At 43.9% G+C, this 23,258-nt stretch overlaps 2 protein-coding genes across 2 annotated transcripts; one reads left to right on the top strand and one right to left on the bottom strand.

Moving 5' to 3' along the window:
* Positions 1 to 1,065: 1,065 nt before the first annotated feature.
* On the top strand, positions 1,066 to 4,978 carry LOC125547348 (uncharacterized). Its single transcript, XM_087516133.1, has 14 exons — positions 1,066 to 1,635; positions 1,763 to 1,915; positions 2,046 to 2,189; positions 2,251 to 2,297; positions 2,384 to 2,520; positions 2,611 to 2,670; positions 2,747 to 2,818; positions 2,913 to 3,000; positions 3,656 to 3,829; positions 3,940 to 4,105; positions 4,197 to 4,286; positions 4,397 to 4,644; positions 4,727 to 4,802; positions 4,886 to 4,978. The coding sequence occupies exons 1-14, from the start codon at positions 1,066 to 1,068 to the stop codon at positions 4,976 to 4,978; spliced, it is 2,118 nt and encodes a 705-aa protein (XP_087372259.1).
* An 815-nt stretch (positions 4,979 to 5,793) lies between these two features.
* Positions 5,794 to 9,875, bottom strand: LOC147981868 (uncharacterized). The gene is made up of 12 exons (XM_087514143.1): positions 9,732 to 9,875; positions 8,851 to 9,644; positions 8,584 to 8,727; positions 8,233 to 8,493; positions 7,923 to 8,130; positions 7,649 to 7,830; positions 7,239 to 7,581; positions 6,924 to 7,119; positions 6,728 to 6,826; positions 6,355 to 6,607; positions 6,150 to 6,225; positions 5,794 to 6,066 (listed from the first exon to the last, which is right to left on the bottom strand). The coding sequence occupies exons 2-6, from the start codon at positions 9,634 to 9,636 to the stop codon at positions 7,661 to 7,663; spliced, it is 1,569 nt and encodes a 522-aa protein (XP_087370269.1). The 5' UTR covers positions 9,637 to 9,644; positions 9,732 to 9,875; the 3' UTR covers positions 5,794 to 6,066; positions 6,150 to 6,225; positions 6,355 to 6,607; positions 6,728 to 6,826; positions 6,924 to 7,119; positions 7,239 to 7,581; positions 7,649 to 7,660.
* Positions 9,876 to 23,258: the final 13,383 nt, after the last annotated feature.

Here is a 23,258-nt window from a genome sequence, read left to right on the forward strand (position 1 = left end):
TAAAAATCACTCTGTGTCGGGGGGTGCGGTACAGGGCCGATCAATGCGCGCGATGATCACACTTTACGGCATCTATTCTGCTCCCTGCAGCAGCTAGACCACAGCTACGTCGCATGCTGCGCAGCCCCTGGAGCTGATTGGACGTTATGGGCCAGGCTAGGTCCTTGCGTGCAGATGCACCTCCACAAGAGAAGTAAAGTGGGATCAGCTGTTGTGCGTGCTCTCGTATGGACCTTGCCCTTCGTCGCGATTTTGCGTGCGTGGCGGGGTAGCAGCGGCTTGCCAGTGGTGTATGTCGGCTTGAGCTCTAGAAGCCTGCACACCTCTACCCTCGTGTATTAGTTGGAATTGCATTTATGGCCGTGAAAAAAAAACATGGTAAATATAGAGAATAATGTCACATTGTGTGGTTGGGGCAGCCGGATTAATGCGCGGTTGCTGCAATGAGACAAGGAAATCGCTTCGTGTGCCCAGCTCTGCATCTATCTCTCTCGACTTCGGTCGCCACCTGGATAGCGCGTGCTCTGGCAGAGTAGGGCGAGCGATTAAAACACTGCCTCTCCGAGCTGCAGCTCAGTCAATCGCAAAAATCACTGCTTCTGCAACGCTCTCCCCCTCACCCTCAGCTAGGAGTGCGGCGAGTTCTTGGTTCATCTCATCCGCTCAAGCCTAGCAACGCAAGGTATCGTTCGCCTCCCACCACCTGTATTTTGGTTTCTTCGTCAGCTCGTTATTCTCTTGGAGGTTTCTTGTTCACTTTCAGTGAGCTTTGCGCGATTCTAAAACCCCGCTCGGTTCACCTTGCAGTGCTTGCGTATGATGGGGCGTCTTGGGACGCGGTCGAACGGTACCGCGACGGGCAGCAGCTCGAGCGCGGTCCCAAGTGCGAACACTTCGGCGCCCCAACCCATGGTGGTCGGAGATGAGAATGCGAGCGGAGAATCTGATGCAGACTGCGGCAAGATCCGGGTTATGAACTATCTGTCCCCTAAGCTAGTCAATGCGGTCGTTGCTCGTCTCACTGATTCGCAAAAGAGGCTTTTCGCTGAGAAGGACTTTGGTGCCATGCTGTCCCTTTTGGGGCTGCTAAATATAGACCGTCAGTACAGTTTCTGGAACGCAACTAGGATAGATCCGATTAGGAGAACCGTTCGTATGGGCGATGGCAGTTCCCGGCCAGTGACATCTAATGCTATAAGGGATGTGGTCGATCTGGGTACGGGCGACAGGGAGATCCCCTTCCCGCATGAGCCTAGCTGTGTCGATCGTGATGTCTTGAGGGATGTGTGTGCCGGTCTGGGTCTGGATGCATCGGTAGATAGGATCACATTCAGAATGCTAGAGTCGGTGCTTGCTTCCCTAGGCGATCTAAGTGTTGAATCTGAGGCCAACAGGCAGTGTGCTGCGTTCGCTCTTCTCTGTACTGCTTGTTTGTTCAACCCTAAAGCAAATCGGAGGGAGGATCCAATAAGCCTTGAGGTGTTTGTTGCTATGCGTGATCCATCAAAGATGTTCGAGTTTGACTGGTGTGGGTACATAAAAGCTGTAATAATGGCTGGTGTGAGCAAAATGCGAGAAGATCTTGAAGCCGGTGCAACTATGGTGCACTTGCAAGGGTTCCTGATGGTGCCTCAGGTACCCAATCCATTCTGATTTGGTTCCTTCGTTTCACAAACTGTGGTGTGTCGCGGTCGCTGTTGGGTTATTAGTTAACCAACTCTGCCAGTCCTGATATGTTGCTTTGTCTCCTAAATTGTCCCAGGTGATTGCATTTGATGCAATGGTTGCTGGGCGGGGTTTGCAACCTGGGCGACACCGGATGACGGTGTATGATGCTGAGGACTTCCGGCTACTTGCTGCTCTTGACTCTGATCGTATAAGCAATGGAGGGCACAAGATGTACGGCAGAGCTAAGGTACTTGACATTTTACGGGGTGCTGAGGGCTTCCTTCTGTATGAAATGCATATAACCTATCCGTTGTTATTGCGATGCTTTATATATTGTAATAGTTATACTCATGCCCGTTTCGGTTTCCTCTTTGCAGATTAGGCCTGACGGTGCGTGGGGTGCTGCTGGCAACTTAGCGGCCATGGACATGCCTTCTGCTACAGAAGTTGTCCCTGACCCAGGTGCCAATCCGAGCGAGAAAATAGTTTTTTTGTCAAGTGTTCCCAGGTGGCAGGCAGAGGTATTGTAACTGTGTGCAAGCTCATCTAAGATTCTGTCATTTTTCATATACGTTCCCCTAGTGTGGTGATGTGTTCCTGGGGGGTGCAATTTCCATGCAGGTGGTTGAGTATTTGAGCGCATGCATGCACACATGTCCTCTGTTTGTGAGGAAAATATGAATTTGAGGAACCATGTTGAGTCTTGCATGACCAGTGTGCTCGCGATGATAAACAGTCGTAATGACAGCAATGTCAATTCAGTGAATGAGATGCTTGGCTGTGCGATTTCAAAAGTTGGTGATTTCCAGCTGAAAGTGGTTGGTGGTGAGGTTTGCTTCCTTAATACTAATGGTGAGTTTTGAGACACAAGAAAATTTAAAACTATGAGCATTTGAAGTCTTTCCTATTGAAGAAGTGGCTTGTCTAACGATTTCATTTCAGAAGCACACCTTGGTGTTCCACATGATGTTAAAGGGAAAGCCAATGTACATGAGACAGTAGGTTTGTTCATGTTTTGACTGTACCAAGTGATTTTGCGTTACTGGTTAGTTCTGTGGAAGACGCGTAATGTCTACAGATTTCATTTTAGAAGCTAATCTTGGTGTTCTGCATGATGGTAAAGGGAAACAAAATGTACGTCAACCGGCAGGTGTGTACATGTTTGTCTTGTAACTTGGTGTATTGGGTAACTGGGTAACTTCCTTGAAAGGCATCTAAAAAAGCTGTTTTGTTCCTTCTCACAGGGCCATCAACTTCTAAGATGGTGAACCCAAGTATAAGGAAGCGGCTTGGCACGGATGTAATGACTTCCTTTGGTGCTGGCTCAGGTTGGTGGCTTATTTCTTGCCTTAGTACTTGACTACTCCATTGGACTGAGAAGTGTTCAGTTGGAACATGAACTAATTATTTGGTGTGTGTTGTAGCTTTGGTGCAGACTGGCGTTGGTGGTATTGGGTCCGTCGATCAAATTGGTGTGATTCCTAATGCAAGAACGCTTTTTGGGCCGTTCCCTAGCCCAGATAGCCTTGAATTGAATCGCCGCATCTCTTTGAGGGAGGCTGGTTCCACAAGCAACGGAAATGGTAATCTTTCTATGGGCAAACTTTTGTGAGGTTGTGTGTAGGGCGGTCGTGCAAATGCCTGTTGTTGGGAAACAATTCAGTTTATGCATCATGGTCTCTGTTTATTTGTAGGTAATGTGGCTAGGCGTCTTGATCTGAATATGACAAATGATGTTCAGAATTTCATAGACGGGACACCGTTTGTTGGGCCAATGAACGCTGTCGGGGTGGACACGAACTTGACGATTGGTCCCTCGCCTGCCAGAGCACCTACTGCAGATTTGCCTTCCCGCCGTACGTGCCCCCTCCACTATGTATCTATCAATGTAGTTCTGTATACTGCTTTCATGCTTGGTGGACTGTTGGAACCCGTGGAATTGTTTTCCTGAAACTCTATGTTGACATGGCCGGCACTATCGCAAAAGCAACTACGTTGGGTGGTTTGCAGTAGCCCCGCCAAGTAAGCGCACAAGGATGACAACTGACTACTCCATTGCAAACCCGTTTGGAGTGGCTGTCTCTGAGATGGAGGGCAGGAGAAGAGACGATCGTTTCTACGACAGGGCCATGGATTCATCATTCAATGATTTATCTAGGTTTGTGGACTCTTGACCTCTAGCTCTCTCCGATCATGTTGGTTAGTTGTTTATGTGGGACTGTTAGATTCCTCACTTACCATGCACTTTGCCTATTTGTCCGTGTGCGGGCCATGGTTCAAGCATGGGCGGCCGTACCTTATGCAGATGACTGGTGAAGAAGTGGTGGAAGAATTCCGCATAGAAAATCGTCTTGCTAAGCATGGATTGGAATCAATCCTACGTTTGGGGCTCTGCCCCCCGGGATCAAGGAGACTCATCATTGGACCTGACTGGGCGGTAAGTTTGGTTGTAGTATAGTTTTACATGTTTGGTTTGCACCGCCGAGTATCACTGGTCCTGATATGGTGTGTCTTTTACAATTTTGCAGTTCAAAGTTGCATACACCGCCTCATATTGGCTGAGGGAAGATGTCCGCTCAATGTTTAATCAGCTACCACTTGGTGTGGCGTTAGTTCTGGTTAGTGAACTGTTTACCATCTACCAAATTCCCATATATGTTACATCAGTATAATAGTGTATGCAAAAAGATAGAATGCTGGTTGTATGTCTAACTGGAATGAAAAACAGGGGCTGGTTGTGGTGTACCTGGACCAGGGGTGGAGTTTGTACGTCTTTGACATCCTGTGTAGAGTTCTCCATATCATTGATCCGAACATCTCCAAGCCTGGGGAAAGCAGGATGAAAGCAAAACACTTGCAGCATGCGGGTGAGCTACTTGATGCATTCGTGAAGTGTGGTGACGTTATCTGGGGGCAGGGGAAGGTGCCACATAATGGGTGGTCTTATTGTTTCCATGCTACAGGTGCCTATGAGAGGTGTGTTTTGCTTGCATCAGAAAAGAATGAATTTGCAGTTCTGCTTTGTATGCTAATGTCGGCTAACCTCTATTTGTCGTAGCACGGACACGGCGACGCAGGTAGTCCACCAGATCATCAACTTTGTGCCTGGGCAACACCCGCTGAACTTGACTGAGGTGTGTGTCTGCAATTTACCATATTGCCGGATTATGAATGTTTACGTATGAAGTTTCACTCATTCCTATTTATGTGTGTGCAGGCTGCTTCGGTTGCTCTGAAGAAGAAGCTCCTTCGCGCTGTACTCATGATGGCGGGGAACTCTGGGAGTCTGCCCCGACGTGTGGAAGCCTGAGTGCCTTCCAGAAGGCCTGGTTAGCCCCAACAAGAAGACCAGGCGCTTGCTTATACTAGCAAGCATGATGATTTTTTGTTTCGTTGTGGCTAAGTAATTCACACGAACTGCGAGGGAGCTTGTGTTGATTGGCTCATCGTAGGCAAGAAGTATGGAACGTATCAGCTATATATTTGCTACTAGCATGAAAAACATAAGTTATTGTAATATTATGGGCATTTCTTAGCAATGTGGAAGACATAAGCTATTGTAATACTGCCCGGGTGGATCGGTTGCCTTGACAGTGTTTTCGTAATGAAATGTATTTGTGCTGCTGTGTTTATGTGCTCTCTATGATTTGTTTGTTTGGCTCTGGAAGAACTTTTTGGTATGATGGTGCCCCGTAGCCACCTTGTTTTCTGCATTCTGGAAGAAATGCCAGCAACCCAAAATGGTGGTGCCCCGTAGCCACCTTGTTTTATGCATTGTGGGATAAATGCCAGAGTGACGCCTCTGGTTGGAATTCTGGTGCCATCTTTTGCTCTGAGTGATCAGGTAACAGGGAATGAAGAAAATATCTTGTCACAAATCTCTGCTCAAGATGGGGGGGGGGGCGTTTGCAGCTCTCCCGTGCATTTGCCGGATGGGCTACAGTAAGGCAAGGGGAGGGGATAGCTGCATTTGCCGGAAGGCTACAGTAACGCAACGGGAGGGGCGCAGGGGGCATAAATGTGGCCGTTCCCTCTAGTTCTGCAAATCATGTATCATCAGGCTAATAACACTTTAAGTAGTACTGGCACACGGCCACCCAAGATTTCGGGTGGGGTTTAAGGAAATCTGGTTCAGAGCATACTGTCAAAAATATCACCATTTCATTACAGATTGTAGAACATGTGAAGATGAACACACAAATGGGTCTCTACCCCACAGGGGGGGTTATTTGTTTCAGTCTCCTCCTGACTACATTAGAACTAGACCCCTGAGTCTGACACCGTCTCGTTTAGGGCGTTGGCGACCGTGTCAAGTCCTTCCAGCTGGAGGGAAGCGGTGTTTCCTTCCATGTGTATCATCTCAATGGTGATTGAATCCCTTTCATTGGCAATGGATGCCTGTGTATATGGCCAATCAGGAAATTAGTTTGGTCATACTAGCTTGTTTTTCCGAGTTTAAGGATTATATCTTAAGTACTGACCCTGGTGAGCGGTTTCCCCAACGAGTTGCCTTTGAAATTTCGAAGTAGGTGGATGACACACATGGCACTCTCTTGCCTGTGTTAGGGGGCGTGTTTGCAAGTTAGATAAGTAGTTGGCATAAATGAGGAAAGGGAGCACATGACTGATGCTATACATAGAATGAACAATAAAACATGGCGGCTAGTTGGGTTCATTGTCACCGACCATGTAAATGTTGTGGTTGACAAAATAGGTGTCTTCTTCGTCCAACTCATCCGGCCACAGTGCCACTCGGTGAAGAATTCTTCAATGCAGTCGAAAAGAGCTTGATGGAGTTTCTCGGCCGCGTACATGAGACATGTCTTTCGGTTCGCGTCCTCTGTCTGGTAATCATTGGATCCATTATGGTTATCACATGGTGCATCATGTCCCAATTGAAGCTACACCACTCGTGTTGCATGACTGCGGGGATTGTAACCTAACACAAATGGTTCAAACAGGAAGTTTGGTTATTTAAAGAGCCGGCGTTGTTGGTTATCTAGCAGCTGTGACCATTGGTAAAAAGGGGGATTGAGAGAGTAAATTGTCATAAAATTACCATCCGGCAGTTTGAAATATTGCATTTGACATCTACTCCAGTGAATTGTCTTTGTATTGACATGATTCTCGTGGTGTTTTCTCCTGCAATGGCATGGGACTGCCACCGGCCCACCCAACCATAAAAACAACAGTTCGTCAAAAGAACACGGTATAAGCAACAACTACTTGCATCTCATTTATTTCGCATTCCGTACCGAGAAGTCGGGCTCTAGGAGCAGGCAGTACTGTTCGTCAGGGGTGGCGCGGTGAGCATGTGACTCCATCTGTGCCATCCGACGTATGATCAAGGGCCCGAGCTCGTGGTCGATTCCAGCACTGTCACATACTTGAGACTTGATGGCGTTGCCACTTACGGCAATAAACCGCGGGGCAGGGTGCGATACCCAATCCCTGCATGGTTAACGCAAACAACAATGTTAACTACATAAGATATACAGCATGCTAAGTGCACGGGGGCAGCCACAACGGGTGTCTTTTCTGAATGAGTGGGGATTTGTGCTTTTTGTTACCTTGATAGGTGTAATGGTGTTCTTGAATGCATCTAGTACCTGATGGCTTTCCGGACAAGTTCACCATGTGTGCGCATCGTCCGGTTAGTAGACCATGGGTCTTCTGTGAACTTGGTGTGAGCAACCTTGGTTTTGATTATAGGAATATCATTCACTTGTCCAAACACAATGTGCCCCTTGGTGTCCCTGATCTCATCATTGAGCATCGTTAGCTGTCCAACGAGGTTGTCAGAGTATGCCTTCGTTGCCGCCGTAGGCGAAAGCGGGCTGCCCTTTCCATCTTTCTTGATGGGCGTGCTGGCTTCATTGTCGCCATCTATGTCGAGATCGAATGATGGTGCATCTGTGAAACATAGTTTTTTTAGTACATCCCTGAATGCAAACCGGGGGTATGGTTTGAGAAGTCTTACCAGCCGCATCGTCTATCCTTGATCGCTTTTGGCATCTGGTCGGTGTGGTCGACAGCTGATCCGCAGTCGGCATGACAGCCGGCTGGTCACGTTGGCTTGTCGTTGGGGATGGAGATGACAAATCCAAACGTCTTCCGATATGTTGGCGTTGAGTCTAGACGGCGCACCATCATTGTGTGTGCCTGCACAACAACATGCACATGCTTAAGGGCGTGCGCAATGTGCCTGGTAACTGATTTCATCATGAACAAATGACATGGGGGTGCGACAGTACCTACACCACCGAAGGGTCTGATTGGTTGGCCAATCAAATAAGATTGTTTTGGTGCCGGTGTGACAAGTCTTGATTTGGCAGAATAAACTTGAAGCAGCTTTTTCGTGAATCGAATGTTCTCATTTGCAATGTTCCTTTTCATCTCGTTTGCAATGTGGACACACTTTGCGTTATGCTCTTTCAGTGCCCAACCTAAGGGAGACGCGGCCTGAAATGCAGGGACAAGCCAGGTTATTCGCATCATGATATGTGAAAGATAAAAAAGAGCACTCCGCCATGACATGCACGGGACCAATATAACATCACTCACCAATTCTGGGTTTTGCATCTGAATCCAGCAAGCATAGTCACCGGGGCTGAAGTCGATGCTGCTGCTTGGTGTGTGCGTAAGGTGACCAATGGCTATGTCTAGGTTGACTTGCTCTTCCTTTCGTGTTACGACTGGGGTGTGTCTGACAATTGCGTACTGATTTGCTGAACCTTCAGCCTTGGTCTCGATTGCCTTCTTCTTCGCGTGGATCTCGTTTTGGTAGTTGTACCAGGTGTAGCACATGGGGTTCCAATGCCTTGCCTGCGTGAGCTTGCACCTAGTTAGACCAGTTCATGTTTCTAAATAATGTGTATAAAACATAGATTTGGGGGTGGTGATTATCTCTGGTACAATAAAAATTGTTTTCCCTAGCTTTCTTGCTGAGCACACGAGGATCATCATTTTCAGGGTCGCTCCATCAAACAATTGTATCTGTGGCATGGTAGTTTGCTTTAAGCTCATGGTGCCCAACTCAACATTGTCCAGTACGAAAACCTGTATGCATAAAATACATTTCTATGTATTAGTGTTGACATGTCCAGGTTCCATGTAACAAGACATTTATGTAAATATGAATGATTCCCTTGGGCATGTTGGCTTCGATTTTCAGGCATTTACCTGAAGAAATAGATGACACCCGGATAGGTGGTTCAGAGTTATGTCTGCATCTGTTTCCAGCTTCAGTTTTTGAACTGCTTCCAGAAGACCTTGAAATGAATATTTGCACCAATTGAAGAGGGCAATGTTGTCGGCGTCCTTGATGGCCCCCCAGTAGTCAATGGTTGAGTAATCATGCTTGGTGCATGGGGTAAACAAATTGCCCATCACGAAGACGACGAACACCATCTTGAAGCAATCCTTCTCTAAACGGCTAGACAGTTCATTTATTTCCTTGGAAATGAACGCTTCGAGCGAGCTTAAACTGCGATCGGATTTGTCTGTCCATCCTATGGAGTTCCTGAGGAAATCAATTGCTTCACTTGTGATGTGTGCGTCCGTCCCATGTATATCTTGTTGCCCGCATGGGATGCCAAAAACTTTGTGGAAATCCTCCGGGTAAAATTTAATTGGCTTCCCCCCATCTCTCAAGATGATGCAGTGGTCTTTGACATCGACCTTAGTCATGAGGAACTTGCTAAACTTCAAGTTGATTTTGGGTATCATGGGGATGCGCAGTACTCCCTCAAAACCAATCTCCTCAACCAAAAATCTTTTATAGTCGGAAAATGCAGCAACGACCTCTACTACTTTCTGAATAGCTATTCTAGATGTGTGTGATGTGGACCTGGTTGATGATCCGGCTAAAGCTGCTTCTTCAATGCCCCCTGCCTGCTGCTCTCCCTCTATCGCCATGGCGGCCAGAGTTCGAATGTGCCCTCTGAGATGGTGTTCTTCTTCTCCCATCAGAAAATCTGCAAAAGGGGGGAGGCGAGGGGTGGGGTTAGTCCAGATGTTGGAGTAGCTATGCCAAGCGTCGGTGGCTGTGGTTCGCGACGTACCTCGGTGTGCGGCGGATCCGCCGCCTGGTGCGTCGCCCGGCGAGAGCCCTGCACTTCTCCGATGCTCTGTTCTGCAGATGGGGGCAGGTCGTGGTGTACAGTGCTGTGAGCAGGGGACGGGGCGGCCAAAAGGTGAGCGTGCGGTCGCTTTAATTAATTGCAGAGTGGTTGGAGGTTGGGCTAAGTTCGACCATGTGTGTCCTCCTCTCCTCTGACATGCGGTGGGCCCCCATTTTTGACCGACCGGCCGCTGGCACATGTGACTTCGCAGGCATGCACAAAACACGTCGGCCGTTGGTGCAAATGAGGCAACCCAACTCAACAATCCAGGTGATTTATTATCTGATTGAAGATTAGAAATAACTTGCCGATTACATGATATTATATTGCACTCTTGACTGCGCTAACGGAACTACTCATGCACTCTGGACTGCTAACTCAATATTCCTAATCATAAAAAAGGTTCCCATGCAGCATCCTCTCCGCGGCGAACACCGGCGCTGTAGGAGCGTCACTGCCAACCGACTGCCTTGGCGAGCAGCAGGAGGAGCGTGAACAAGCAAATCATCATGGTGTTCCTGGTTGCGATGCTTACATCCTCCATGGCCCTGCCGATACCGAACATCACGTTGGTACCTCCTCCGGCAGCCTCGATGAGAAGGTTGATGCCAACGCTTGTGATGAAGAACGCGTACTGGTCCTCCCACAACCAGAAGTCGCACGGGCCTCCGTCCTGCCTCGGTATAAAAACTGTACGATGAACAAGAGAACGCAAAGCAAAACGCCGGATACTGCAGCAAAGAGATTGATATTGGTTTGAAAAATAACTTACTCCCTGGTTGGGGCACTTGTAGAAACGGACGCCGGGGTTCCGGTCTGTCCCGGAGACAAACCATCTCGTCCTCGTCCCGGCGCACCGCGGGCACAGGATCAATGGCAGCGGTGGTGGGGGGCGCGGAGACGACGCGCAGAAGTTGAGTTCTGGGACATCGCGGCACGGCGGCGTCGATGGATCGAGGCAACTAGCTATGCTTGTGAGAAGTGCAGCTGCAGCTGCGTCCACTTACTCCACTCTCCTGTGCTTGTAGGCTAGTTCGAACAAGAAAGTCCAAAAAGATCGGTACTGCGAGAACGACTGGTGCATGCGCCTTAAATATGTGCATATGTGGTAAAGTGTTTACATTATACAGTGTTCATCGCAACGGTAATAATGTGTACTTCATTCTGCGCGTGCACAGTGCTCCACAGGTGTGCGCCAGACGTCTGCCAATGCCGGGTACACCAAATACAACAAATACGAACCAGAACGCCCGCTCTTGCCGCTATATACGCCAAGTAGCACATGCATCTGATCCAAATCGCGAAGCAGTACCAGCCGTGGATGCACTGCGTGCAGCTGCCGCTGCGTGCAACACCACACTTCTCCATGGAGTTGTGTCCTATTTACATGCTTTCTATTTATGTTAGTCGATATAAACTAAGTTGGGTGTTGCATTGTATTGTATTGGTATCGTAGTGTGGTATCTTGTGTGATGACCATCCATGTTTACACATCACATTAGTTTATCTTGTTATTACATTGTTGTATGCCTAGCGTTTGATATATTTTGTTTACCTTTCTATTGCATTATGATGTGCCTAGACATATTTCATGCAAGTAATCTTTCATGTCTTATGATGTTGTGTGTGTTATAGTTGCTTAGTTTAGTTCTTCCTTATAGATGTTTAACTTTATTACATCTTGGTCTTATGAGTGTTTTTATACTTATAGCTATGACTCTTATACGTAGGACGAGTCATATGTCATGACAGTAGAGTTGTGCTTTGATCACACTTAGTGCGTGTATCATGCTCTATTATTGCAAGCATGTGGTGATAATATTTCTGCTGGTGGTCATTAGTATTAATTGTCCTTTATTATTAAGATCATTTCCTAGTTCAATATCTTCTCATGATCACTCATATGTTCAATGCTTGTGGTATTAGATAAGACATCTTCATGATTCTATACTCACATGCCTTATAGGATGTGCATGATTATTTAATTGTCCAATTAGTTTGTGATAGCATTAGTTTGTCTTTCGTTGTAGAAATGCTTGCTAATAGTTGTTATGATTAGTTCTTAGTCTTTGCTTATTGTTAACCATTATAAATATCTGGATTCATTCAAATATTTACTTGTGGTTGATTATTAATCTTAATCATATCATGCATATATAGTTGTGTATCCATTTGCTCCATGTGTTGTATAGTTTCTTTTTAATTGTTTGAAAAATGAATTGGTTTGATATAATGTACTTGATCCTATTTTCTTTTAATAATGATCTAGGTCTAGACCTAGATCATTTCAATTCATTTTATTGAATGATGTTTGATTGCTTGACTAGAATGGTTTATAATGGTGGTTTGGTTGTCTTATGGAATGCTTGCTTTTGTGTTATGATATAGTTGGTGTATATGTTTGACTACTATTGACCATTATAAATATTTAGATTCTATCTAAATATCTATTTGTGGTTAACTATTACCTTCATCATGTCATGTTGTAATTGTGTGGTTAAATGCATAGGATGGTTCCTTTTCATGTGTGTTGATGCCATTGTGTTTGTTAGATAGTAGTTTCCTATATATTTTGTCGAGATGTGTAGTGGGCACTGCTAGTGCTTAATTGCATATTCGTATTGGAACGTTAGTCTTGATGCCATTGTTTTGGATGTTATTTGGATTTACTTTTGCTTTGGTATTTATTGTTTGTCTTTTGCTATCGTTCCGACGAGTAGGGAGTGACGATATCGATGTTGGACATGGACAGAACAGGTTACTGAAGAAGGACTCAACAACGAAGGCATGCCTCCTTCTTTGATCATACTTATCCTATGATTTACGAAATTGCATTGACTTTTATTGTTACTATTGTGCATGCTATTTTAATTCTCATAGCTAGCGTGTCGATTGAAACATTACCTTGATCTGCTTGTGGCCTATTTACTTGACACCTGAGTAGAAATATAAGGTTCCCGTAGAGTAGAAATGCTTAGCCATGCTTATCACCCTATAGGTGCCTTGTTGAATGATCTCTGAGTCATTGACAGTTGAAACTTAATGCTGAGCTAGGCCTGTTGGCCCTTGTTGACCTTCTCTATCCTCTTCTACTCTGGGTGAAACTTACCATCTGAATACTGGCACGGGCGACAGCTGAATCAAGGATTGAAGGAGCGATTGGCCGCCCTTCACGAGTTGAAGGGGGCAATCAGTCGTCTGTGCCGCTTAAGGCCTAATAAGTCTTGGATTTGATGATTGTGATAACAGTACATCCACATGCTATATGGGCACTGGCTTGGTCAAGTAAGCTAGTCAGCCTTAGGTGTCGATGTCGCCGTACCACAGATGGGATAGCTGCCTTGCTAGGAGTATCCTCGGCACAGATGGGGAGGACCGGTTTGAGGACGTACTCTCAGTTCCGTGCGCCAGACCCGGTGGGCATGTCACATATTTGGGGGATCTAGTCCAAAGACCTCGTCACAATCTCCCTGCCAGTATACCAGATGGTGTACTATGCTAGCGACGGCTAGTGGCAACAAGTCGGGATTGTGTCATGTGGGTAAAGTGTACAACCTCTGCAGAGTGTAAAACTATTCGAATAGCCGTGTCCACGGTAAAGGACAGAACATGAATCTTTCTTGACATACATGACCTGTCTTGCTTATTCCCTCTTTTCCCCTATTATTGAAACCTGTGAGGGACATGAGTTGATCGAGGATCCTCAGTTGATGAAAGTTGTTCTGGAGATAAAACATGTCTTCATCTAAAACTGCTTTCATCCAACTACTTTATTTGTTAAACAAAATTAGCTTTACGCAAATGAGCCATACAGCCTTCTGTTGAAGCCACATGTAGCTATTAGGTCCTCTCCGAGGGAGGCATGTTGAGTACGTAATGTACTCATGGCAATAATTTTGTTGACAACAGAGTTCCATGAAGACGAAGGTGATGACTACGACTACTATGGCGATCCGTAGGAGTGAGGTCACGTGGACTACATCGACTGCCTGTGGCTGAGATGGAGTCGCTACGCATTGTACTTTCCGCTGTTTTTCTGAATGTAATAAATGTCATGAGACATTTTGCTAGGTATGTCTTGTGACAATATATATTACTTGTAATACTTTAATGTATTGTGCAATGATATCATTTCACTGTGTTGTCAACAATGATCCTGGGGTTGACAAATATACATAGGAGGATCTGGAAGCTAATTCCGGGTTCTCACAGAAGTGGTATCAGAGCCGATGTTGACCTAGTTGCGTGGCCTTGGTTAGAAATGGAAAGGCTTAGGTACTATTTTCAAAACAATACTATTTTGAAAAGGAATATTTTCGTAGTATTCTTCTTCACTATTGCTCTTCTTGCCTTGTTGCATTCAAATAAAGTATAAAGTCTACTTCTCTACCATTTTCTTTATAGTATGTGAAACCCATTTCCCCGTCCATGGTTTTGAAATGTCAGAAGATTCACAAGATGTGCCAAGAATTTCAAGATACTTCTACCCTTGAAGCTCTGAGTAGCAATGTTTTGCCAAGTGAAGACACAACGAGAACTCAAGGAGTCAACAACCGTTGATGATGGTCCAGTCGTCAACATTGAAGATTTACTCGAAGTTATGATGTGACCTGCCATATAAGATTAGGTTGGTTAACACCCTTGTACTGATAGGACCTGTAACTTGTAGATGCAAAATCTTTCTTGTGTCAGTATTGTCTGCATATTTTTGGTGTTTTCCTATGCAGTCATACTAAAACTCAATTTGCCAAAAAGAGTTGCTTTTGAGTTTTATTTGGATGGCTTCATGATTATCTGGGTGTTTTTTTTTGTCTATCTTCTGGGGTATCTCTGCCTTGTGTAGGATTCTACTCCTCTTATGCTCTTTTCCTCTACTCTATAAACCCCGAAGGACATTTTGAGAGGAAAGAAGTTGCAACATCATGCTTAGATGTCTACTATAAATGTGAATCCCATGGAAAACATCTTTTAAGGGGGGTAGTAGACGGTGATGCGTGGCGAGATCAAAGAATTGATGACCTTCATTCGTAAGGAAGACGAAGATTTGAATATTTTCAAGACATGTACTACACAATTCAACCTGAAGGAAGAATCAATGAGTCCATCCGCACCGAAGCTGGACCAAAAGAAGAAGGTCAAGACCGAAGAATGTTCATCCATACCCAGAGGCTATGTGGTTACCATCGCGAAGATCAAATGACTGTTTCCAAGGCTTGAGCAAGCTAAGGATAGTATCAACAAGAGAAGTATCTCCATCCAAGACCTCAAAGTTGTCGATCACGGAGTTTAGAATTGACCATGGACGCATAATGACTTATGAAGAAAGTGCATCGAAGATGAAGCTAAACCAAACCCATTCTCTTTAGTCGGCCTGAATCTCGGGGACGAGATTCCTTTTAAGGGGGGTAGATCTGTAACATCCCGATTCTCGGAATGTTTAAGAAAAAGTTCTCCAAAAATCAGGGCGAGAAAATTTCGTTTGTTTTATTTGTTAATAAAAGCTTAAATTGAGTTTTCATAAAGTTAGTGGATTTAATTTGAACTAATGCCAACTTAAATTTAATTTGAGTTTTGTTCTTCTCTTTTAGTTGGTTTATTTTTCTTGTCTTCAACATAGTAAGTTATGTGCATATGCTTCTTCTTGGAATATTTTGTTGAAGTTCATTTGCTTTTTATTTAGTGATATTCATTTCTAGACTTCCCAATAAGGAAAATAATTTCTTTCTCTCACACACTATGTAGAGAATCCCCTTGGCTCAATGTGTGTGTGTCTCTTCTCTCTCTATTTTTCTTTTCACCAAATGGGCCAGTGCTCTCTTTTTTTTTTGTTCTCACTTTTTCCTCATGGGCTGGCCAAACTAGCCCATCTTGCTAACCAGCGAACCGCTCCTCTCGTTCCCCGTTCCTTTGTACGTTCACATCCACAAAGAAGAGGAAGGAAGGACCACCAAGAAGGGAAACGACCCCTCCTCTAACTCCTTTAATTGCTACCGTTTCCAAATCTATAGATAAGTAAACTGGTTCATCTCTCCCACTAGCGAACGCCTCTTCTCCTCCTCTCCTCGGTACGCTCACAGAGACCAAAGGACATCTTGAGCGCTTCATCTCCTGCCTCCTCCTTTTAACTCGCCTCTCCCTTGGTTGTTTCCACAAACTGAGGACATCTGCATGTGCGCATCCACCTTCTCTTACAATCCCCTACCACCTCCTGCCATCTCCTTTCTCCGTTCTTCCCAAATTCATCCACGAAGAGCTGCTGCTCCATGGACGCGAGTGCTCGTTCCCGGCAACTCAGAGCACCTCCATCCATTCCCTTGCACCAGGAACTTCCCCTCCTCACCATGGATCCATTCAGAGAAGAAAGACCGCGATCCGTCGACCACACACGAAGAATTCCGCATGTCCGTGTACACTGTTCGTCGAGTTCATCACACCGTTGCGTCAAACTCGGTGAGCCTCTATCCAATTCCTCATGCACACCTCTCAACATCACTTGTAGTATCTCCTTGACATCATTATTCAACCTATCTATGTTGTTACTCACGCCGATGCATGAACGGATGTCATCAACATGTCCGCGTACTTTTTTTAGTCCCTTGAATGATCTTGTGTTCAACACATGAGTTGTTTCCCATGTCCTTGGTAGCCCCGTGGTAGAGTTAGATTACTTGTTTGGTAATCATGTTTAGTGTTGATTTAATTATAGCCGTTTGGCCTAAATCTGATAGTGTTTTGAGTTTGATAACTTTTCTTGTTAGTTTAATATATTTTTTATGTCTCTTCAGGCCTAGGAGTGCACGATCTTTGCCCCATAATTTTTGTGTGTCTTATGACTTGCTTGATTTATTTATTTTACCTATTATAGTTATATATTTTCTTTCGTGTGGTACGTAGTCGTATGATATAGCTATGTACAAGTTTATGCGAATTATTATCATTGGTAGTAGTGGTTCGATGAAGTTTTGTGCTGGTTTGATATTTTTTTAGGTTCATGACATGCCTACGAGTTCCTAATTATTTTATAATTTTAGGAGGTAGACGTGACTGACTAGATTTATTTTATGTATTTGTTTTATTTACCCATTATAGTTTTGAACCTTGTCTTGACCTGTTTTTTTGTACATCATGTAGTCCTCTTTTGTGCATGCGTATAATTTTTGTAAATGTTCTCAATGCTTATAATTTAATTTGATTATTCTAGGCTTTTCTTTGTTTATCGAATGATGAAATACTTCATGTCTTATTTTTATTTTTATTTAGCATGGCGATGTTTTAGATATGTTTTCTATATTCATTTACATCCATGTAGCATGTGTGTTTTATATATTTGAAACCATGCCATGTTAGGACTTGTTCAGTGTCCAACGCATGTTTTGATTGAATATGTTATATGATTGATACTTTATATTGTATGACCAATCATATGGTTAATATTGCTTGGAGAGGTACATGATAGTAGTTTATGATCTCATATATTTTAATTAAGTAGGATTCCTTCTTGCTTTAATATCGTGCCATGATATTGTGATTGTATAACTAGATAGCATAGAGAGAGTGTGTGTGTGTATTCATGTATTAGATCATGACTAGTTGACCACTATGCATTTGCAAGTGTAAGTTGTACAACACAGAAATGCATGCCATCTTGTTACTCATTCTAGTTTAGTATATTGCTTGATATTGTCGATGGCATGATTTTGTTTAATTTGCCTACATGCTTAGTATGATGTGTCCATGTGTTTGCATGTTATAAACAACAATTATTGTGTGCTACTTTCATGCTTCCATGCTCATGCATGTCAACTAGTCTCATGGAGTTGTGTCCTATTTACATGCTTTCTATTTATGTTAGTCGATATAAACTAAGTTGGGTGTTGCATTGTATTGTATTGGTATCGTAGTGTGGTATCTCGTGTGATGACCATCCATGTTTACACATCACATTAGTTTATCTTGTTATTACATTGTTGTATGCCTAGCCTTTGATATATTTTGTTTACCTTTCTATTGCATTATGATGTGCCTAGACATATTTCATGCAAGTAATCTTTCATGTCTTATGATGTTGTGTGTGTTATAGTTACTTAGTTTAGTTCTTCCTTATAGATGTTTAACTTTATTACATCTTGGTCTTATGAGTGTTTTAGTACTTGTAGCTATGACTCTTATACGTAGGATGAGTCATATGTCATGACAGTAGAGTTGTGCTTTGATCACACTTAGTGCGTGTATCATGCTCTATTATTGCAAGCATGTGGTGATAATATTTCTTCTGGTGGTCATTAGTATTAGTTGTCCTTTATAATTAAGATCATTTCCTAGTTCAGTATCTTCTCATGATCACTCATATGTTCAATGCTTGTGGTATTAGATAAGACATCTTCATGATTCTATACTCACATGCCTTATAGGATGTGCATGATTATTTAATTGTCCAATTAGTTTGTGATAGCATTAGTTTGTCTTTCGTTGTAGAAATGCTTGTTAATAGTTGTTATGATTAGTGTTTAGTCTTTGCTTATTGTTAACCATTATAAATATTTGGATTCATTCAAATATTTACTTGTGGTTGATTATTAATCTTAATCATATCATGCATATATAGTTGTGTATCCATTTGCTCCATGTGTTGTATAGTTTCTTTTTAATTGTTTGAAAAATGAATTGGTTTGATATAATGTACTTGATCCTATTTTCTTTTAATAATGATCTAGGTCTAGACCTAGATCATTTCAATTCATTTTATTGAATGATGTTTGATTGCTTGACTAGAATGGTTTATAATGTTGGTTTGGTTGTCTTATGGAATGCTTGTTTTTGTGTTATGATATAGTTGGTGTATATGTTTGACTACTATTGACCATTATAAATATTTAGATTCTATCTAAATATCTATTTGTGGTTAACTATTACCTTCATCATGTCATGTTGTAATTGTGTGGTTAAATGCATAGGATGGTTCCTTTTCATGTGTGTTGATGCCATTGTGTTTGTTAGATAGTAGTTTCCTATATAGTTTGTCGAGATGTGTAGTGGGCACTACTAGTGTTTAATTGCATATTCGTATTGGAACGTTAGTCTTGATCGCCAAGTATTTCTTAGCTGTGTCAACCTCAACCATGTCACTTCAATGGATCCTTTCTCTTACATCCTAATCAACCTCATTTCAAAGTCTCCATCTTGATCAATATCTTGTTGTCCATCCAATTTTAAATTGTTTTGGATGTTATTTGGATTTACTTTTGCTTTGGTATTTATTGTTTGTCTTTTGCTATCGTTCCGACGAGTAGGGAGTGACGATATCGATGTTGGACATGGACAGAACAGGTTACTGAAGAAGGACTCAACAACGAAGGCATGCCTCCTTTGATCATGCTTATCCTATGATTTACGAAATTGCATTGAGTTTTATTGTTACTATTGTGCATGCTATTTTAATTATCATAGCTATTTTGATCCGCTTGTCGCCTATTTACTTGACACCTGAGTAGAAATATAAGGTTCCCGTAGAGTAGAAATGCTTAGCCATGCTTATCACCCTATAGGTGCCTTGTTGAATGATCTATGAGTCATTGACAGTTGAAACTTAATGCTGAGCTAGGCCTGTTGGCCCTTGTTGACCTTCTCTATCCTCTTCTACTCTGGGTGAAACTTACCATCTGAATACTGGCACGGGCGACAGCTGAATCAAGGATTGAAGGAGCGATTGGCCGCCCTTCACGAGTTGAAGGGGGCAATCAGTCGTCTGTGCCGCTTAAGGCCTAATAAGTCTTGGATTTGAAGACTGTGATAACAGTACAGCCACATGCTATATGGGCACTGGCTTGGTCAAGTAAGCTAGTCAGCCTTAGGTGTCGATGTCGCCGTACCGCAGATGGGATAGCTGCCTTGCGAGGAGTATCCTCGGCACAGATGGGGGGACCGGTTTGAGGACGTACTCTCAGTTCCGTGCGCCAGACCCGGTGGGCATGTCACATATTTGGGGGATCTAGTCGAAAGACCTCGTCACAATCTCCCTGCCGGTATACCAGATGGTGTACTACGCTAGCGACGGCTAGTGGCAACATGTCGGGATTGTGTCATGTGGGTAAAGTGTACAACCTCTGCAGAGTGTAAAACTATTCGAATAGCCGTGTCCATGGTCAAGGACAGCACATGAATCTTTCTTAACATACATGACCTGTCTTGCTTATTCCCTCTTTGCCCCTATTATTGAAACCTGTGAAGGACGTGAGTTCATCGAGGATCCTCACTTGATGAAAGTTGTTCTGGAGATAAAACATGTTTTCATGTAAAACTGCTTTCATCCAACTACTTTATTTGTTAAACAAAATTAGCTTTACGCAAATGAGCCATACAGCCTTCCGTTGAAGCCACATGTAGCTATTAGGTCCTCTCTGAGGGAGGCATGTTGAGTACGTAATGTACTCATGGCAATAATTTTGTTGACAACAGAGTTCCATGAAGACGAAGGTGATGACTACGACTACTATGGCGATCCGTAGGAGTGAGGTCACGTGGACTACATCGAGTGCCTGTGGCTGAGATGGAGTCGCTACGCATTGTACTTTCCGCTGTTTTTCTGAATGTAATAAATGTCATGAGACATTTCGCTAGGTATGTCTTGTGACAATATATATTACTTGTAATACTTTAATGTATTGTGCAATGATATCATTTCACTGTGTTGTCAACAATGATTCTGGGGTTGACAAATATACATAGGAGGATCTGGAAGCTAATTTCGGGTTCTCACAGTTCCCTGAATACGATGATACAACAATGAGGGAAGAAGCTGAGCCAGCAATGCGGTAAGAAGCTGAAGAAGAGGCATCGGATAAGCCCGTTGATGATCTAGGTCGGGCCATTGCCGATGCAAAGAGAAACTGCGCAAGTGATTTGGAGAAGAAGAAGTTGCAGCGCATGTTAGAGGATCACAAAAAATTGTTGTACCCGAATTGCGTAGGTGACAAGAAAAAGCTGGGGACTACACTGAAATTGCTGCAATGGAAGGCAGAGAATGGTGTATCTGACAAGGGATTTGGAAAGTTGCTGGTAATGATAAAGAATATGCTTCCAAAGGACAACGAATTGTACGTACGAAGCAAAGAAGGTTGTCTTCCCTCTAGGGTTAGAGGTGCAGAAGATACATGCATGCCCTAATGATTGCATCCTCTACCGCGGTGAGTACGAGGATTTGAATGCTTGCCCGGTATGCTGTGCATTGTGCTATAAGATTAGCCGCGATGACCCTGATGATGTCGAGGGCGAGCGCCTCAGGAAGAAGATTCCTGCCAAGGTGATGTGGTATGCTCCTATAATACCAAGGTTGAAACGTTTGTTCCAAAACAAAGAGCATGACAAGGCGGTGCGATGGCACAGAGAAGACCGTAAGAAAGACGGAAAGTTGAGAGTACCCGCTGACGGGTCGCAGTGGAGAAAAATCGAGAGAAAGTACGGGAAGGAGTTTGCAGATGACGCAAGGGACGTATGGTTTGGACTAAGCGCAGATGGCATTAATCCTTTTGGGGAGCATAGCAGCAACCATAGCACCTGGCCTGTGACTCTATGTTTGTGTAACCTTCCTCCTTGGTTGTGCATCAAGCGGAAGTTCATTATGATGCCAGTGCTCATCCAAGGCCCTAAGCAACCCAACAACGATATTGATGTGTACCTAAGGCCATTAGTTGAAGAACTCTTACAACTATGGAATGGAACATGTGTACGTGTGTGGGATGAGCACATGGGGGAAGAATTTGACCTAAAGGCGTTGCTGTTCGTGACCATCAATGATTGGCCTGCTCTCAGTAACCTTTCAAGACAGACAAACAAGGGATACCACGCATGCACGCATTGTTTGGACGATACCAACAGTATATATTTGGCTAATTGTAAGAAGAATGTGTACCTGGGACATCATTGATTTCTTCCGAGAAGGCATGCCGTAAGAAAGAAAGGCAAGCATTTCAAGGGTGAGGCGGATCACCGGACGAAGCCTCGCCACCGTACTGGTGCTGATGTACATGATATGGTCACGGATTTGAAGGTAGTGTTTGGAAAGGGTCCTGGCAGACAACCTGTTCCGAATGACTCTGATGGACGCGCACCCATGTGGAAGAAGAAATCTATATTTTGGGACCTTCCCTATTGGAAAGACCTAGAGGTCCGCTCCGCAATCGACGTGATGCACGTGACGAAGAATCTTTGCGTGGCCCTGCTTGGCTTCTTGGGCGTGTATGGGAAGACAAAAGATACACCTGAGGCACAGGAGGACCAGCAACGTATGCACGGAAAAGACGGCATACATCAGGGTCATGCCAGCTACGCTCTTACCAAAGAAGAGAAGGAAATATTTTTTGAATGCCTGCTCAGTATTAAGGTACCGTCTGACTTCTCGTCGAATATAAAGGGAATAATAAACATGACAGACAAAAAGTTCCAGAACCTAAAGTCTCATGACTGCCACATGATTATAAGGCAACTTCTTCCGGTTGCATTGAGGGGGCTTCTACCGGAAAACGTTCGATTAGCCATTGTGAAGCTATGTGCATTCCTCAATGCAATCTCTCAGAAGGTAATCGATCCAGAAATCATACCAAGGTTAGAGAATGATTTGGTGCAATGTCCTGTCAGTTTCGAGTTGGTGTTCCCACCATCCTTTTTCAACATCATGACGCATGTCCTAATTCACCTATGCGAAGAGATTAACGTTTTGGGTCATGTATTTCTACACAATATGTTCCCCTTTGAGAGGTTCATGGGAGTCTTAAAGAAATATGTTCATAACCGTGCTAGGCCAGAAGGAAGCATCTCCAAGGGCCATGAAAATGAGGAGGTCACTGAGTTTTGTATTGACTTTATTCCTGACCTTAAGCTGATTGGTGTTCCTGAATCGCGGCATAAGGGCAGACTGGATGGAAAAGACACGCTAGGAGGGGATCAAATAATATGTATGGACGGACATTCTGTAACTGAAGCACACTACACAGTTCTACAGAATTCCGCCTTGGTGGCTCCGTATATGGACGAACACAAGAATTTTCTACGCTGCAAACACCTGGAGCGGTCTGATGACTGGATTACATGTGAACAAACCAGGAGTTTCGCCGGCTGGTTGCAGACACGTACCATGCATGATGCCTCTATTGAAGATGACATGTACTCGCTGTCCCAGTTACCATCTTCGAATATAATGACTTTCGAAGGGTACGAGATAAATGGTAATACATTTTACACGATCTCCCAAGATAAGAAGAGCACCAACCAAAAACAGTGGTGTCCGCTTTGATGCAACAACCAAAATGGGAAAGGAAACATATTATGGTTACATAGAGGAGATATGGGAACTTGACTATGGACATGATTTGAATGTCCCTTTGTTTCGGTGCAAATGGGTCAATATGACACGAGGCGGGGTAACGGAAGACCGGCAGTATGGAATGACAATTGTGGATCTCAACAATCTTG

This window comes from Triticum urartu, chromosome 3A (genome assembly GCF_056163025.1).
Source record: "Triticum urartu cultivar PI428250 chromosome 3A, HENAU_Tu73, whole genome shotgun sequence".
In the NCBI taxonomy this organism is placed as follows: Eukaryota; Viridiplantae; Streptophyta; class Magnoliopsida; order Poales; family Poaceae; genus Triticum; species Triticum urartu.

Coding starts and splice junctions, on each gene's coding strand:
- LOC147981868 (XM_087514143.1), bottom strand. CDS start 9,636: ATGGGAGAAGAAGAACACCATCTCAGAGGGCACATTCGAACTCTGGCC. Junction 8,728..8,850: donor GGTGTCATCTATTTCTTCAG/GTAAATGCCTGA, acceptor TTATGCATACAG/GTTTTCGTACTGGACAATGT. Junction 8,494..8,583: donor TAGGGAAAACAATTTTTATT/GTACCAGAGATA, acceptor AAGCTCACGCAG/GCAAGGCATTGGAACCCCAT.
- LOC125547348 (XM_087516133.1), top strand. CDS start 1,066: ATGCTGTCCCTTTTGGGGCTGCTAAATATAGACCGTCAGTACAGTTTC. Junction 2,298..2,383: donor ATTTCCATGCAGGTGGTTGA/GTATTTGAGCGC, acceptor TTGCATGACCAG/TGTGCTCGCGATGATAAACA. Junction 4,287..4,396: donor TTGGTGTGGCGTTAGTTCTG/GTTAGTGAACTG, acceptor AATGAAAAACAG/GGGCTGGTTGTGGTGTACCT.